General features: G+C 45.2%; 1 protein-coding gene across 1 annotated transcript in view; it reads left to right on the top strand.

The window, feature by feature from the left end:
- The first annotated feature begins 3417 nt into the window (after positions 1-3417).
- Positions 3418-17053, top strand: part of SEMA3A (semaphorin 3A) — a 170427-nt gene continuing 156791 nt past the window's right edge. Inside the window, exon 1 of the mRNA XM_048499799.1 lies at positions 3418-4098. Coding sequence (XP_048355756.1) covers positions 3978-4098 — 121 coding nt within the window. The 5' untranslated portion in view covers positions 3418-3977. The remainder of the gene's footprint in view (positions 4099-17053) is intronic.

The raw sequence follows: 17053 nt of genomic DNA, 5'->3' as shown, positions 1-17053 counted from the left end.
TGGATGAATGAGTTGAAGGGTAGGAGAAATCTATCTGAGAGCTTAGAGAAGAGGGAGATTTTGAGGTGTGTGATTTCCTCAATGTTCTTTTCTTCCCCTATTTCTCATGGACTTCCCTCTCCCCACTTGCATTCCCCTAGTTTGATTTCTTTACAGCTTTGCCAGGTATGGAAACTGTTTGGGGTAGAGATTTGATTTTAGATAGTTATTGTTCTACTGATAAGCATTGAAATGCTTGTTTTAAAAAAAAAAGCCTCGAAGCTGAATTTGGAAGACCTGAGGTTGTCTGGTTTTAGACCCTGGCTGAATGGCAGGGCACCAGCTTTGCATCCAGATGGTGGCGGGTTCAAGCACTGATATCTGTTCTTTAAAAGCAAGGCTGGGAAAGAGGTTCTGGGTGTTACCAACCAGAGTAGACCCCCGTGAGCTCAGCGGACCAATAGTCTGACTTCATATCTTTGTACAGCAACTGTTTGTCATTGCACCAGTGTAATGCCGAGCCCAAGTCATAAGGACCATTCACTGAACTAGTAAAAGCTGGTTAAGAAAAAAATATGAAGGCTATAGATGTGCAGCTATTTTAGATCAGTTCCTTGCAATCCATGTGCCCTGCTGCCTCCATCCTGTGTTGCTGTTCTTCTGAAAATCTAAATATTATTGTATTTTAAGATATTAAGTAATAAATTGCCTAATCAGGCAATTAATTTGTCTTAACTGCCCTAAATCAAAGATCATCCATATCTAGGAACATGTTAAAACTACTAGTAGAGAAACTTTGGAAGCCAAATATAAATTGCAAGTTTGTTGTTGTTGCTCGGGAAACCCCTCCATGGTGCTAGCGGGCATGTCTGTTTGCCAATAGAGTAACTTTTGATTCGAAGATAGATATAGGGATCTCCCTTTTTTATGATAAAAATTTTGCAGTGTCTCATTCTGTTCATTGAGGATCCTACTCTGGGGGCCAAACTACACATTATAGCATCAACAGGACTGATCCATGGTGGTTGTCACCATTTCAGAGCTGAATTTGGCCCATGTAAAAATGCTGGAAGGGTCTGATTGGGCTGACAGCATGGTAAGAGTAAGAGCTCCAGTGGTCTCCCCCCCCCACCCCAATTTTCAAGAGTGGAAGGAATCACCTAAATTTGAAAATGTTATGTAAATGTTACAGCATTTGAAAGGGAGGAGTGGGGGCAAAGCTTCTTGTCCCACCTGTCTGCAAATGAACCAAGTTTAACTTTAAAACAGTTGCAGCGTCCATAGTTCTGACTTGTGGATGCTGTAATATCTAGTTTGGTCCTGTATTCCCTCCAGATGACAAGGTTGGAGCAGGGTCTTTATGATAGTGATCCAATGCAACATAACTAACTTCCAGACACTAAGTGATATTTCTAGGATGATATATCTGAGGTGATGTCTCTAATGCATATTTTAGAAATAGTTTTGCTTCATCCCACAATACTAGTATATGCATATGACTGTAGGAGGGACAATGTCAAAATATGAATTATCAGCCCCCATCTTCTATCAAAATTCTTGGTTATGTAACTGATACACATGGGCCCTTCTCATCCAGTGCTCCCAGCTGTTATGCATGAAGTTGGCCACTCTTGGAGCTGAATCTGGAGCCTCTTGGTGTGCTAGCTGTTTGCAGCTGCATTGTTTGTTTGATGATTTTATGCTTTGAAAATATTTGCAAGTCTCCTTGAAATCAAGATGAGGCACCATAAATGTGCTTCGAATCAATAGATGTTCCTGCTTACATTGAGTAACTTTGTGACTGATAGAGGCTCTGTGCCCTCACATTGAACTAGCTCAGGGGTCGGCAAACTTCACCACCCAAAGAGCCATTTGGACCTGTTTTCCACGGCCCTGAAGATCTACTGAGCCACAGAGGCAGCTCTGCACGGAGTCGCGTCCGGTTCGGCCCCTCCACTCACCTTTCCTTCCAGCGCTGCTCTGGAGGGACATGCCCACGCTACCCTCTGACTTCCAGGCCATGTGGAGCCGCAGTATAAGGCTGAAAGAGCCGCATGTGGCTCCAGAGCCACGGGTTGCAGACCCCTGAACTAGCTTAAAACGTATGAAGATTGTTTCATCCTGGAACAGCTTGAAACGTAAATACTGTAGAGGGGAAGGACGGAGAACCGGAAAGGCTTTTGGACAAGCTTGTTTGGAAAGTTGACTTCTTGTATATTTGATGATACTATGTATAACATGGAGAATCTGGGAAGGCACTGATAGAATTCTATAAGGGCTTTTCTGGATGAGGCTTTCTTCTCCAGACCAGATGTGTATAGCCACTAATCTTGTCAAGTCCTCGCTGTCCCAAATGGGGGGATTCCGGCAACCAGACTTTTCTGCTCTTGAGCGCCACTGCTTCCACTGGTTGGAAAGGGGTACTGCAACTCGCTAACTTTGGCAGAGTCTGTCAGGTGCTAGTGGCCCAAGGGTCAATGATATTTCATTTCCCCCTTCCGCAGTCTGAGGTGGGTTCTTGCTTTCATAGTCACATTTGGAAGGTTACCCACCTAGCCAGCCAGCTTTCCTCCTGAGGTTAAGAAATTACATCCACTTCTTATCTCAGTCTCTCCCAGTACTGACTCCTTTCATATAGAAATGGTGGTCCTGCTACACTGACCCTTGTCAGCTGTCCCCAATGGATAATTCTGGTTGTTGTTGTTTTAAATAAACACCTATATAGACAATGTCATATGGGGTGGGGGTGGGGAATCTGTAATGCTTAAAAACGGGTAAGGACATCAGAATAGTCAATGAAGCACAGGCATCTCAGCCAAAGAGGCCTTGGGGCATCCCCAAATTGTGACCCCAAAACAGGGCTGCCAACTCTGGGTTGGGAAATTCCTGGAGGTTTTCTGCTTGTGGGTAAAGATTTCACCTACAATGTATCGAGTTTGTCCTCAGAAACTGCCCTTTTCTACAGGAGGAGCTGATCTGTGTTGTCTGGAGATCAGTTCTAATGCTGGAAGTCCTGCAGGCTCCATCTTGTTGGCAACCCTATAAGCCTGCCCCAGTGTGTGTGTGTGTGTGTGTGTGTGTGTGTGTGTGTGTGTGTTTCCTCTGTCTTGGGTCTTCCTTTCCCCCTTTGAGACAAAGATGGTGGGGGAGGGAGTTGATCGTGGGATTTCATATTCCCAAAGCATTTCCAGAAGCAGGAGAAGTGTGTGGGTATTCTTAACTGGAGGGGGGAAAAGTGGGGGAATCTCCGGAGAATCTATGCTTGTATAAATCCCCCCCCCCCCCTCTCCGCACCACGTATATGCTGCGGTGTGTCTCGAAATGGACTTTTTCACCAGGAATTCCTCTGGCTGCCTCGGAGGCTGGCGGGTGGGAGGGCTTCCTAGCCAGGCTTTCAATGAAACTCCCGGACTAAAGTTCTGGGGATGGGCGGCTCTCGCTAACAATTTTTTTTCCCTCCCCCTTTCTTTGCAATCCGTGTCTCAGTCAAAGAGGGATCCCGCGCTGGGTGTGCTCGGCGATTCCTAGCGGGGGACGGACTCGAGGCTGCCGCCGCCGCCGCTGCTTCTTCTCCTTTGAAAGAAGATCCCCAACAGATAGCCCCAACCCCCCCCCCCCGCCCCGAGAAGGAGGAGGCGGGCGGAGAGCGAGCGAGCGAGGCAGCCTTCGGAGGGGGAAATTGATCGCCGCTGGGTCCCTCCGCAACGGTGCCGAGCTGCTGGGTTGCAGGCGAGAGACCAGCGGAGAGGGCGCTGCCGGAGCCCCGAGCCGGCCAGGCGGCGGAGGGCACGAGGCAACCCGGCTGGGCGCCCTCCATGTGCGCTGCTGGGGCAGGCAGCCCTGCCCGCTGGCGGCGCTTCTCGGAGCCCAGCGCGGCGGGCCGGCTGCGGGGCTCCATGCGGGGACTGAGCGCCGCCGTCACCTGTTCGCCTCTCCGCTCGTAGATCGCCGCCGGGGAGCACCCGGGAGCCAGCGGACTGCAGCGCCGGGGACGCAGCATGGGCTGGCCGGGCCGGATCGCCGTGCAGCTGCTGCTGGGGGTCCTGCTGCCCGCCCAGAGAGCCGCCGGCCAGCCGCAGGGCAGGAGCAACGTGCCGCGCCTCAAGCTGCCCTACAAAGGTAAGGAGGGACCGCGGGAACGGGAGGGGGGGGGGGAGCTCGCCGGCAGAGACAAAGGAAAGAGTTGGTCGCGCTGGCCCCCCAAGGCGGGCTGGGCTCTGGGCTTGGGGGGTTGGGGGTGGGGGGCGCTCGACGAGCCTCATTTATTGGGGGGCACTGCGCGTGCGCGCCCGCGGGTGCCTCCACACGTACATCGGGCGCCCGTGCCTGGGATACTTGGGGACCTCGCGGTTGGGTCTTTTGACAGCACGAAAGGGTTAATCCTGTCGTCATGAATATTCAAACGACGCCTGGCTGACAGGCGGGTGCCTAATAGAAGCAGGGGATTTGGGGAGGGGGGGGTTTGCCGGGAAGCCTGGGGAGCGGAAAGAAAGAGAGGGGCTCCGGGTGAAAGAAGAAGAGTGGTGCAGAAAGGGAACATAGCGCTGGACGCCCTGCAACTGTATTGCTGCCTGACATGCGAGGTTGTCTGAATGAGCCAAGTTCAGTGATGGCGAACCTATGACACGTGTCAAAGGTGACACGCCGCAGTCTTTTGGATGACGCGCCAGCATTCACCAGCACCCGACCGCAACTATTCTTTCGATCTGAGTTGGAGTTATTTTTGTAATTTTTTAAAAAATCTGTCCATAATTCATAGCACCACACCTGACTGGACTGTGCATTTTAAAAAAAAAAATGAATATGTACAGAATTGCATCTCTGGTTGGGAGGGGGCGTGTGTGTGACCGGCCAGCAGAGTCCATTGAGGCATTTTCCGAATTTGCGACCCGCCGAGCCCCAAAGGGTCGCCCTGGCCGCCTTCGTGCGCGCTGCGATCGGCGGGGAGAGCGAACTTGCGGGTTGCGCCGAAAGGTGCGGAAATGGCAGCGGAGCATCTGGCCAAAGTCTCGGGCTGTTCGCTGGCTGCAACCTGGCCTCTCTCATCCGCTCCAACTCCGGGGCACACCCACTCTGGGTTGCTGCCAGCACTTTAAAAGCACGCAAAGCCTACGCAGTGTAGATAGAAAGGATGCGCTTGTGGCGCACGGGAAAAGCAGGAAAGGATGCGCTTGTGGCGCACGGGAAAAGCCCACCTTGAGAGAGAGAGAGAGGGGGAAAAAAACTTTTGGAGTATTCTGCTTGAAGACATGGAGCAGTCCCAAAGCTGATTCTTCACTGCACGAACAATAACGAACATGTGTTTGTGGTCACAGATGTCAGCCTCTTTTGCGGACTGTATCATGTCTGTGCAGCGTATGTTGTACTGAGGGGGGGGGGGGGGGGGATCTTTCCTTTTAAAAGATCTGTTTCCATACTAGGGAGGATTCCTGTTTTTGTTGGCAGGAGTTTAAAAGCCAGCCTCTCTCCCCCAACCTGCTAGGCTCCGATACTAATTAAACTGCTTTTAGCTGTTTACATGGGGGTGACTCAGTTGATGTCATTAAGCGACTCCGAAGTAAGGGATGGGAGAAAAAACATGTTAACTAGCCAGGCAGACTTTTTAAAAATACTGCTTTGCTAGGTAAATTAAGCACCCGTCAGAACGTCCCTGGATTCTGGTGTCATTGGGCAATGGATGTACCTGTTCTAAAACAGGCACACACTGGGTACGTGTAAACAACTCTCTCTAGTTCCTAGTAAAGATTACTAGATACTTAATAAAAACGTAGCCGAGCTAACTCCCTTTTGGTTTCTAGCATAAGGTGCAACTGCTCCAATTTACGAGTTCCTCTAAATGGATATTTAATTGCTCGTGATCCAATTTGCTTTTGTGTTTCTATTAAAACAGGACCACAGTTGGGGGGGGGGGGTTAGTTGGCCGTTTACAGCACTGTGTTAAAATGAATAATGGTTAATTATAGCAGTGGCTATTTTTAACTCCCTGAAAGTTAAGGGAAGCTTTCATTTAACCACTTCTCCCCAGAAGGAACTACTATTATCCATCCCATGCTTAATATGTCATTGATGGAGATGGGCGCAGAGTGTGGCATTAAGGCAGCGCAGCTGTGTTGCTTGAGAACACTATGTCTTTCGGTTCATTGTGTCAGTACCTGTAAGGTGGTTTCCATTACTATCAAACTGGGCACTGAAAAATGCACAGCACTGCATATCTTTCCTGGTCTCAATGGGATTTGCACCCAATTAAGTGTGCAGCCTAAGTGTGATTTACCCCATTTGTGCCCTGGCCTTCCCAGGAATTCAAGTTGATACACACCATGGCATTCCCTATTATGCTACAAAACAACTCTGTGGGGTAGATTATAGTGAGATAACAACTTTTGAAAGGTCCTCCAGTGTGTTTAATGGTAGACCAGGTATTTTGAGCCCTATAGTCCAAATCCAGTGCTATTCACTCCACCAGGCCAAATTATTCTGGGATTCAAACTAAGTGAATTAGCAACACAAGAAGAATGTTAATGACCCAAGTCTAACTGTGTGTTTGAGTTCAAGCTTAAATCTAAGCTTGTGAATCGCCAAGAATGTCTGTGAATACTTGGAACTCTAGCAGTGCACTGTATACATGCTAACTAAATACTTGTTACTCATGTTCCCAACGCTGCTTACTCTCCACCGCATGGATTTTGCCTAGCTGAAAGTTCTTGGATGATCAGACTGGTGGTAATTTGAGTTCTGGATATATGCTTGTGGTGCCAACGTAGCCATAAATATCGAGTTACAGAAGGACATGGGGGAATAACGAACGACTCATAAAGCTTTGGATAATTAATTGCCCTTCTAATGTCTCCTGCTGTGAATATTTCCTCAATGAAAGAAGCATAGCAATCGCTTTTAAGAGTGCTTAATGCATTAACAGGGAAATGTTTGTTCAGTAGCAGGTTCATATGCCGCAAACATCACGGTGAGTTGTCCAGGGTGGCACCACAAGGCATTTCATGCCTCTTAGACCAACCCTGAAGTTTCAAAAAGCTATTTCAAATATGCAGATATCACCCATGGATCACTGAGCAAGTTTTTGTCAGGGAGAGGATGACTCTTAATTAAAATGAAGTGTGAAATGAACGTGAGCATTTTTAGCTTATTTTACTGACCACTGCCTTTAATGTGTGTGCCGCTGGGGTTTTGTGCCAAAAAAATAATTTGTATCATTCATCAAGTAGTTGTTACTCAAAAGATTATGTAAGCGAAGTGCAATTAAAATATGGGGGGGAGGGGAAGTGTTGCTGATTTTTTAGAAGATTCATAAAAGTTTAAATCCTTATCAGAGAGGACCAGCGTGGTGCAGTGGTTAAGAGCAGGTGGACTCTAATCTGGAGAAGCGCATTTGATCCCCCCACACTTCCACATGAGTGGCGGAGTCCTATCTGATAAACTGGATTTGTTTCCTCGCTCCTCCACATGAAGGGTGCTGGGTGGCCTTGGGATAGTCACAGTTCTCTCAGAACTCTCTCAGCTCCACCTGCAAGGTGTCTGTTGTGGGAAGAGAAAGGGAGAGGAGTTTGTAAGTCCCTTTGAGTCTCCTTACAGGAGAGGAAGTTGGGGTATAAATCTAAATTCTTCTTCTATCAACCTTACTTTCCTGTTGGCTTCTGATGGTCACTGTTACTTCACCACTTCTCAGGTTGTTAGATGGACCTTGTCTGGGTCCTTGCTGTAATATAAATATTCCTGTAACTTCCTGTTTTGCGGACATTTGTGCCAGATTGGAACCATTCTACATGGAGGGGGAGAGAGAGAGAGAGAGAGAGAGAGCAAGCAATCGTTATCAGCACTGAAGTTCTAAGCAATTGAGTTTTTGGGGGCAGTGAGGAAACATCAGAATCAAAGAACCACGAAGGCAGTTTAACCTTTTTAAGGACAGCCCCCATGCCCCACAGCTCCCATCCCATTCCATGGAGGAAATTGAGGGGAGTTTCAAAAGACAGTTTTTGATACTGTCCATGAGATGAGGTCAGTTGTTCCCAAGTAAACAAAGTACCCACCCAAAAAGTAAACAAATAACCCACCCAAAGAAAACCTGAGGTCACTTGTGGGATCCTGTCTAGTTAATTCCATGCATGAACAGACTCAAGTCCAAAGCCTATTTTTCCTACTGTAATAACAGCAATATAATTAATATTGTTCACTTTTAGTCATCAGAAAAAACATTGTTTTTAAAACAAAGATTGAAGGCTTCAGGTTCGGTACAAGCATGTTTATTCAGGGCAAAGTGTTTCCACGGGCCTCAGTAGACTTTCAATGAAGATCTACACATAGAAAAAGTGGTGTAGATTTATGGGAGGCTGTTATGTATACACCCATACACCTCTTATCTACAAGATATCTGTGGCCATAACCTATTCGTGAAAAGCTTAGGAGTTGTTGGAAGCCAAGATGAAGGGGAACCAGGCAGCATCCCTCTCTTAGTGGTGATTCTGTGACACACAAACTAATTCTTCTAGTCTTGTGGATTTCGTGTCCGTAGTCCCATCCTTCTCATAGATGGTTATTTCCATTTGTGAATTAGCAAATCATCCAAGGCCAGAGCAGTTAACACAGTAATCCCACAAGCATCTATTTCAGGCTGTTCTATCTTCACTAAATATATTTTTCCCCACCCCTTCCTTATTCCTCCTCAGTAGCAAATTCTTGCTATCTCGCCTTGCCTGTAATAAGGTATATGCTAGCCAGAGAGTAAGCGTGGTGTAGTGGTTAAGAGAAATGCACTCTAATCTGGAGAACTGGGTTTGATTCTCCACTCCTCCACATGAGTTGTGGACTCTTATCTGGTGAACTGGATTTGTTTCCTCACTCTTCCACATGAAGCTTGCTGGGTGACCTTGGGAGTGTCACAGTTCTCTCAGAACTCTCTCAGCCCCACTTACCTCACATGGTGTCTGTTGTGAGGAGAGGAAGGGAAAGTATTTGTAAGCTGCTTTGTGAGTCCTTTATGGTTGAGAAAAGCAGGGTATAAATCCAAACTCTGCTGATGATACAAGTAAGTCACAGTTTAAAAAATAATGTTCTTACTGAAGCATAGTGTGAAAGCTGATTTTATTGTTAATGTTAGATCCTGGTCAAGTGGGAATTAACCCAGCGACAATGTGCCCATTATACACCATGGTTAAGATGGGTGGTGAGAAATTATTCCTGAGTATAGGCAGAAAAGAGGGAAGGCAGTTTGCACACTCTTCACTCTCTCCAAATCTTTAGCTACAGTTAATAGAGAGCCAGAGGTGCCCTTAAAATACAGCCACAAGGTGTAGGTACACATAGCTGGAAAACTGCATGTGAGTGTGACAATCTTGTGGGTGGGTCCTGACCATCAGCAGAAGGCAGACTAGTTGGGAAGGACCCCATTTTGGCTGTCCTAACTGCCCCACTCATATGCTTTTCCCAGCTTTGTGGAACCTCTCAATGGAGAAGTGGTTCCCATATGCCCAGGAGTGAACATAATTATGTCTACAGTGACTCAGCATTTACTTCAATTCATGTTCCCTGTTGATTTATTCCTTTTCTGTTTGCTTGTATAAACTAAACACATTATTTTTTATCAATACTCTTAAGTGGCCTGCTTTGGAACAGCTTTGCTTGGGACACTTCTGATCTTGTGACCTACATTCATCCTCCTCATCAACCACACACTCTGGTTTTTGAAATTCCCCCCCCCACATCCGTACACTCAGGGGTGCGTCTGGACACTCAAGGGGGAGTCCAGACAAGCACGGAGGCATCCAGACTCGCAGGGGGGCCATCCAAACTCACACAGGGGCCATCCAGACATGCAGGGGGGCCATCCGGAAATGCAGGGAAGAATCTGGACACGCAGGGGGCCGTCCGGAAACATCAGGGGGCTGTTCAGACACACCCCCCCCCCAGGTGAGTGGGACGGGGAAGGGGGAAGAGGAGGCTCCATGCGGAGCCGCCTGCCGGCCTCTCCGGAGGCCGCCCGCATGCTTGCATGCGAACGGCCTCCGCCTCCACGCCGGCAGAATTCTTGCCGGCGTGGAGGCGCCTCGGCTGACGATCAGCGGAAACAGCCCTAGATTATTTGCTTTATAATAAGTTCTGCCTGTCTTGCAAAATTGTGTTCTTTGCTCAAGTTGGTCTGAATTGGATTCTCTGATTTGACATTTGTTGGGTTTGCAAATGCATCCCTTGCTAAAGCGGGTTGGCTTATATTCTCTGGCTTGACATAGGCTTGGGTTCTCTAGTTTGACACTGTTTGTTTAGGTTTGCCACATAGTTTGATGTTTCTGCAGGGATTCCCTCATTCTCCATTGATTCTGTTGGGCATGTTGGCTCTGTTTGCATCGGGAAGCTTTTGACCAGTGGTGGTTTTGCTTGCTTTTGTATCTTTGCTTTATAATATTTTTGATATCTTTGGTTATCCCTTGCTCTGAAGAAAGCATGAAATCTCCCCACCCCACCTCCAAGAAACAGTGGAGGATAGCTGAGGCATCTTATACAGGGGCCCATTGAATTGGACATCTTGATCCAATTCACTTGAAACAGCAGAGTTATTTATTGGGCAGGCTCAATCAGTTCCCTTGCAATTCTGGTGTCATAAATAGCCCCTTCAGCACCCTGTAAAAATTCCCTATGGGTAATAATGAAACCAAATAACGTTGAAATCCTGGGGGAAAAAACCCCATCCAAATACCAAACCAGTATTTGAAACCTACATAATCAGGAATACCTAGGCTCATTCCGCACATGCAGAATAATGCACTTTCAAACTGCTTTCAAGTACTCTTTGAAGCTGTGCGGAATGGCAAAATCCACTTGCAAACAGTTGTGAAAGTGGTTTGAAAACGCATTATTTTGCGTGTGCGGAAGGGGCCCTACATTTTTTAGCTGAGTGATATCTGGATATACTGGCTATCATATACAAATCCTTCATGGCTTTGAGCCCTCATATCTTCAGGACCAGCTTTCTCTTGATCTGCTGCACCGGAACAGCTTCACTCATCTGAGCAGGGTCTTTTTTGGGTGCTGTCCCGCAACTGGGCAAGCTCAAAAACTGCCCACACACATGCAGTCTCTGAAGAGATCCGGAAGGCCCTCATGCTTCTGATGTTCTGCAAATTATGTTCAGGAGGACATTTTATAGATGTAATATTATTACATAATAACAGAATGGTTCAGGACAATGTTTCAATAACAGGAACAAGTCTGTGGATTTTCCTACTGCATGCAGCATGTATGTACTGGAGAGCCAGTTTGGTGTAATGGTTAAGGTGTCAGACTAGGGCCTGGGAAACCCAGGTTTAAATTCACACTTGCACCATGGAAGCTTGCTGGATGACCTTGGGCCAATCACACACTCTCAGCCCTGTCCCTGACTAGCATTTGAATGGGAGACCTCTAGGGAATGCCAGGGCTGTGAAATGGAGGCAGCCAATGACAAACCACCTCCAGATGTCTCTTGCCTTGAAACTCTGGCTGCAGGGTTACCATAAGTCATCTGTGACTTTGTGGCAAAAATGTATGTAGTATGTATTAGTGGCTGCTGTATATGTTATCTTTACCTTATGTCACTGGATTTCTACTTTTGTGATATCATGTTCAGATTATTGTTGTTACGTTTGTATGCCATCCTTCCCCTAGTAGGCACAGGGTGGCTTCCATCAGATAAAAATACAGTAAAAAGTAAGGATTAAAGACACTACCCTAATTCTAAACCAGATAGTGACTGAAAATCTCATTTCAACAACAGTATGTTCTTATCTTTGGCCATTTTCTCACGGGCAGAAAATGACGGCCTGGAGACGGTAAAAACGCCGTCTCCAGGCCGCCATTCGCACAGGGGGCGCAGCTGCAGCGCAGCAGCAGCCCTCGCGTGCCATGACGGATCGAAGCAGTATTCCCAGAACACTGGGAAGCACTCTTTTTAGGAATACGCCCACTGTGAGGCTGCTGCCGAAATGACGACAATGACTTCACGCCATACTCCCCGCCCGGCACTTACCTTGTCCCTGGGCCTCCCGCGCGTCGCCCGAGGAGCCTGGAGACAACCCCCAACCTGCGCCGCTGGAGCAGAAGCGTGCAGAGACCAAAGGGACATGTCCCCAGGCCTCGGCGAAGCGCCGGAGGCCCAGGGACATGCCGGGTCGGCCGGGCACCGGCGCTCCGCGGCGCCAGCGTCCCACCTCTTCCCGGGACCGTCCATGCGGACGGTCCCAGCATCTTCAGTCCGGTGGCGCAATCGCGTAACCCAGCCGTTTCTCCACCCGCCCGTCTGGAAAGCGGCCTTTATTGTTCAACATTGTTATCCCGCTTTGTCCTGGTCAGCAGGGCTTACATCAATCATCATAAAATCGAATTCAAAACACTATTTAACCATTGTAACATAAATGCAAATATAAATATAGCTATAAATTAAAAAAACTTCAGATGGCAACTAGTTGGGTATCTATAGAAGAACCCAACACAGCCTAAGAACTTCCCATCCTCATTCCATCCTGCTTAACATCAGGTTCAATACTTGTGCCTTGCTTTAGGTATCTGCAATGCTAGCCCTATTACATTGAATATTAGATTCATGCTTCCCCCGAATGAGATCCTGAATGCTATCAAAAGGAGGCTTTTTGATCAAGAACAACAATTTCTAACAAGCCAAGCCAGGAAGACCTGTTCTCCTGTTTGGCTTGGCATTCAGCCCAAATTAGGACAGATGGCAAAATATTTGTGTTTTTTGACAGAGCCCAAACACAGGTGGGTAATAACAAGGGCCAGATGCAATGTACTCCCCTCTGCTTTGTTTTATGGTCAATTACAGAATATTCCAACTCATGACAGAGTTTGTCCCTATTGTTTGAAAATACCTGAAACATATTCTCTTTATCTGCCCTCAGTATTCAATGTTAATCCCTGCTCTTGACTATAAGCAAAATAATTTTTATAATTTAAAGATGTAAAATTGCTGAATTATGGCCACCATAAGGACACTGAAACCATTGCAACTTTCTTACTGCAAGTGTTTAAGGCACATGAGATGTTACCTTTAGTGATACCAATTTCTATTTCGTATTCGCTCTGTATCTTTTTTTTAATGCAGCTGGTTTTAAACCCATGTTATATTTATTCCATTTAATGCCTAATAAAGGTTTTGTTGGGGTGCTGTGTGGTTTCCGGGCTGTATGGCCGTGTTCTAGCAGCATTCTCTCCTGAAGTTTCACTTGCATCTGTGGCTGGCGTCTTCAGCCACAGATGCAGGCGAAGCATCAGGAGAGAATGCTGCTAGAACACAGCCATACAATCCCAGAAACCACACAGCACCCTAGTGATTCCGGCCGTGAAAGCCTTCGGCAATACAAAGGTTTTGTTTATTAGATCCCTTATTAGGAATCTATAGAAATAAGGTTTCCAGATATGGTACATGACTGTGCATGAGAATTGTTGGCATCAGAGGAGACACTGATTTGATTCTGAGTGAAAGCAGGACTTTCTACATGATGTTGATGCAACACCAATTAGGAGCAGTGACTGTAGCATCATTAAGTTCAGCATTTTAGTCAATGGCCAGTTATTCCTAAAGTCCAAAGCAGTAAAAAAATTATTTTAAAAGAGGGAACTATATAAAAATGAGAGGATTAATTAGAAGGAAGCTGACAGGAAACTCAAAGGGGTCAAATCCCTAAAGGATTCTTAGAAGCTATTTGGATTCAAACTAATTGAAGCCCAGATAGAATGCAATACTGAAATTAGGAAAAGTACTGCCAAGTCTAAAAGGCTGCCTGCATGGAGAATGACTCAAGTCAAGGTAGGCATTAAAAAGTCTTCTTTTAAAATATGGAAGGTCAGCCCCAGTGGAGTGAACAGAGGAGACCACATGGTTGGACAAAAGAAGTGTAAATGAATAATTAGGCATGCAAAAAGAGAATTTGAGAACCGAATTGCTAGAAGCATCAAGACAAACCATTAAAAATTCTTTAAATATACCTAGAATAGAAATCAGCCGTAGAAGCAGTTGGATCTTTGGATAACCCAGGACTAAAATGATTGCTACAGAATAATAGAGAGACCACCGAGAAGCTGAATGAATTCTTCTTTACATTTTTGTTCATTGTATCCAGGTTTAAGCCACTATTTTCAAAATGAAGTCTGAAGAGCTGAGTCTAATTGAGGTTACAAAAGGTGAAATCCTAGATCTATTGGGAACATAAAAAACTAATAAGTCTTCAAGTCCTGATGGTATACACCTGAAAGTTCTCAATCTGCTAAGCTGTATATATAACTTGCACAAAAATCAGCCACTGCACCCTTTTAAAAAGGATTCCAGGGGGAATCGGGAAATTACATTTAGCCTAACATCTGTCCCAATTTGCAGTGGAGGTTAAGTATCTGAATGTCATAGGGAAGGACCCAGTGGGCACACTGTCAGTAAACCAAAAGCTGGGGAATTGAAAAAGGGACTTTCAATGATAAAATATCAAATACAGTTGAAAAAATTCTCACTGTGACTGGACAATAATATTGCTTGACTCAACTTTTAACAGATGTTAGAAGACATATAACAACAAAGAAGCAATGTACTGGTGCTGGTGGAATTCCTGGAACCAGATGCTTATGAATATGGAACTACGCAAGTTCCAACATGGACAATTACAATAAAAAGCTATAGTTCTGGGCAGGCAAACGGCAGAATACTGGAACCAAATGCGAGTCTCAGTAAGTCATTTTAACTGTGTAGGTAAATACTAGGATTTATTTATTTATTTATTTATTTATTTATTTATTTATTTATTTATTTATTTATTTATTTATTTATTTATTTATTTATTAAAAATTGCATTTTTATCCCACCCTATCCCAAAGGGTTCAGGGCAGGTTACAATTAAAATACAATAAAACATTTAAATATGACATTAGGATTAAAACTATAAAAACGCCAACAGTTAAACAGTAAATTAATAAATAGGTTATAAAAAATAGATGGCAAAACTCCAACCGTCTCTTCCCTTCTTGGAAATTCATTGGTGATATTTTCCTGCCTTAAACTTTGCCAATCAATACAAAACTAATCCAGAAGTAAGTGCCAGAAGCAGTCTTTTTCAAATCAAACAAATTAGCTCAAAAGTATTGTGAATTTTAAATTTAGTGCTAATGAACAAGTGTTCTAATCTAGTCAGTTCTATTCAGTTCCAAGTTCCCCACTTTTAAGAAGGATTCAGACAAAATAAAACAAGTTCTGAAATGGGCAATTAATATAATTGGGAATCCAGAAAACTCACCTTATGTGGGAAAGTTTTAAGGAGAGGGACATATTTGATGGAGAGAAGGCCAAGAGTGATTATGAAGGTTGCTCTCTTCAAATAAATGAACAGTTCTCACACGTAAGGTTCTCTGCTTCGCTAGATACAATTGGGGTATGGGGCATCCTTTTGGGAGACCTATAAAGTTGGGCCCCTGGTCCAATTTTTACCAACCTCATGAGTTCTTCTAAGGAGTAGCCAAGCACCAAATTTAGTGCCTTCACATTAAAAAACCCTCCCCAGAGCCCTGCAGAGATTCCCTGTACAGTATAATCGAGTGGAAAATTTTCAAATATCAAGAAAGCCAACAAAATCCATACCAACTTTGGTGTCTTCACCTTAAAAAACATCTCGCCTGAGAAATACATAGTTTAATATGGAGTTTATATAAAGAAAACACTGAAAACAACTGTCCTTTCAAACAATATATGGCAACTTTCAAAAAAGTTTTCTTTTTAAGAGGCTTCTACATTGTGTGTTCGGTAATATATCTGTTTAAACTTGCCATTCAGTTGAAAACCAGATGAAGCAACTAAAATTTAATTGGTAGACTTTTTTGTGTGTGGTGTATTTTAAAGTTTGCATGGGCCATTGGACAATGGTCACAGCTTTATAAAGAAAAGTTCACAATTACAGGAATGTGGGTAGACTGAATTTGGTAACAGCAAAATGATCTTTGATCTATTATTCCAGAGAGAGTCCTTGTCAAGTGGCAGCCAGTGTGACAATACAGTTAGTATCAATGTGAGGTACATCAGTAGGAAGAGAATGGAGGAAAACAGTCAATGATGGCACAAACAGGTGGCAATTGTTTGCACAACCCATGTTCACAGCATGCCTCCATCCTCAAAGTAAGGGCTTTCCATCAAGAAGGATTAATTCCACTGACTTTGTGAAGGCATTAGTCTTTCCTAACCTTTTGTGATCAGCATATCTTGTAAAACTGCCTTTGTTCTAAAAGCCAGCTTTGCTTGAACAAAAAGATGGGTTCTTAGCATTTCAGCTGTCTCTTGGTGCTTGTGGAAGTTTTGACTAGCTAGGGTGGAAAGCAGTGTTGGCTAATGCACTGAAACAAATCATTGAGAGAAGAAAGTGGGATGGTTTAATGCAAGTTTATTAATTGAACCTGTGTTATTGTGCCCTTCCGTTTCCCATGGATGTGACAGGAGGTGCTGATTGAATATTTTTTTTTAAATAGGAATATTGAAATGGTTGACAGCACACCAAAGTGGCTATGAAGTTAGAATGTGGGTAGGGTGGTTGGGGAAGGGTTTTTTGGTAGTGGGAATTCAAACATTAGAACTACAGATAGTGGTGTCTATGATGATGATGAAGAAGAAGAGTTTGGATTTATATCCCCCCTTTCTCTCCTGCAGGAGACTCAAAGGGGCTTACAATCTCCTTGCCCTTCCCCCCTCACAACAAACACCCTGTGAGGTAGGTGGGGCTGAGAGAGCTCCGAGAAGCTGTGACTAGCCCAAGGTCACCCAGCTGGCGTATGTGAGAGTGTACAGGCTAATCTGAATTCCCCAGATAAGCCTCCACAGCTCAGGCAGCAGAGCTGGGAATCAAACCCGGTTCCTCCAGATTAGATACACGAGCTCTTAACCTCCTACGCCACTGCTGCTCCTGATGGGTGTTTTGACCCCATGGTGATTTACCTACCTGGTGTAATGGCTGTGGACATCATGCACTGTCTTGATAGACTAATAGTAAGTACAGGGGCAGAGTTAGTGGTCATACAGAGTTTCCGTAGGGCCTGCAAAACGGACCTGTTC

This window comes from Sphaerodactylus townsendi, linkage group LG06 (assembly GCF_021028975.2).
Source record: "Sphaerodactylus townsendi isolate TG3544 linkage group LG06, MPM_Stown_v2.3, whole genome shotgun sequence".
In the NCBI taxonomy this organism is placed as follows: domain Eukaryota; kingdom Metazoa; phylum Chordata; class Lepidosauria; order Squamata; family Sphaerodactylidae; genus Sphaerodactylus; species Sphaerodactylus townsendi.
Note: the sequence above shows the minus strand (reverse complement) of the source record. Positions and strands in the feature narration are given on the sequence as shown.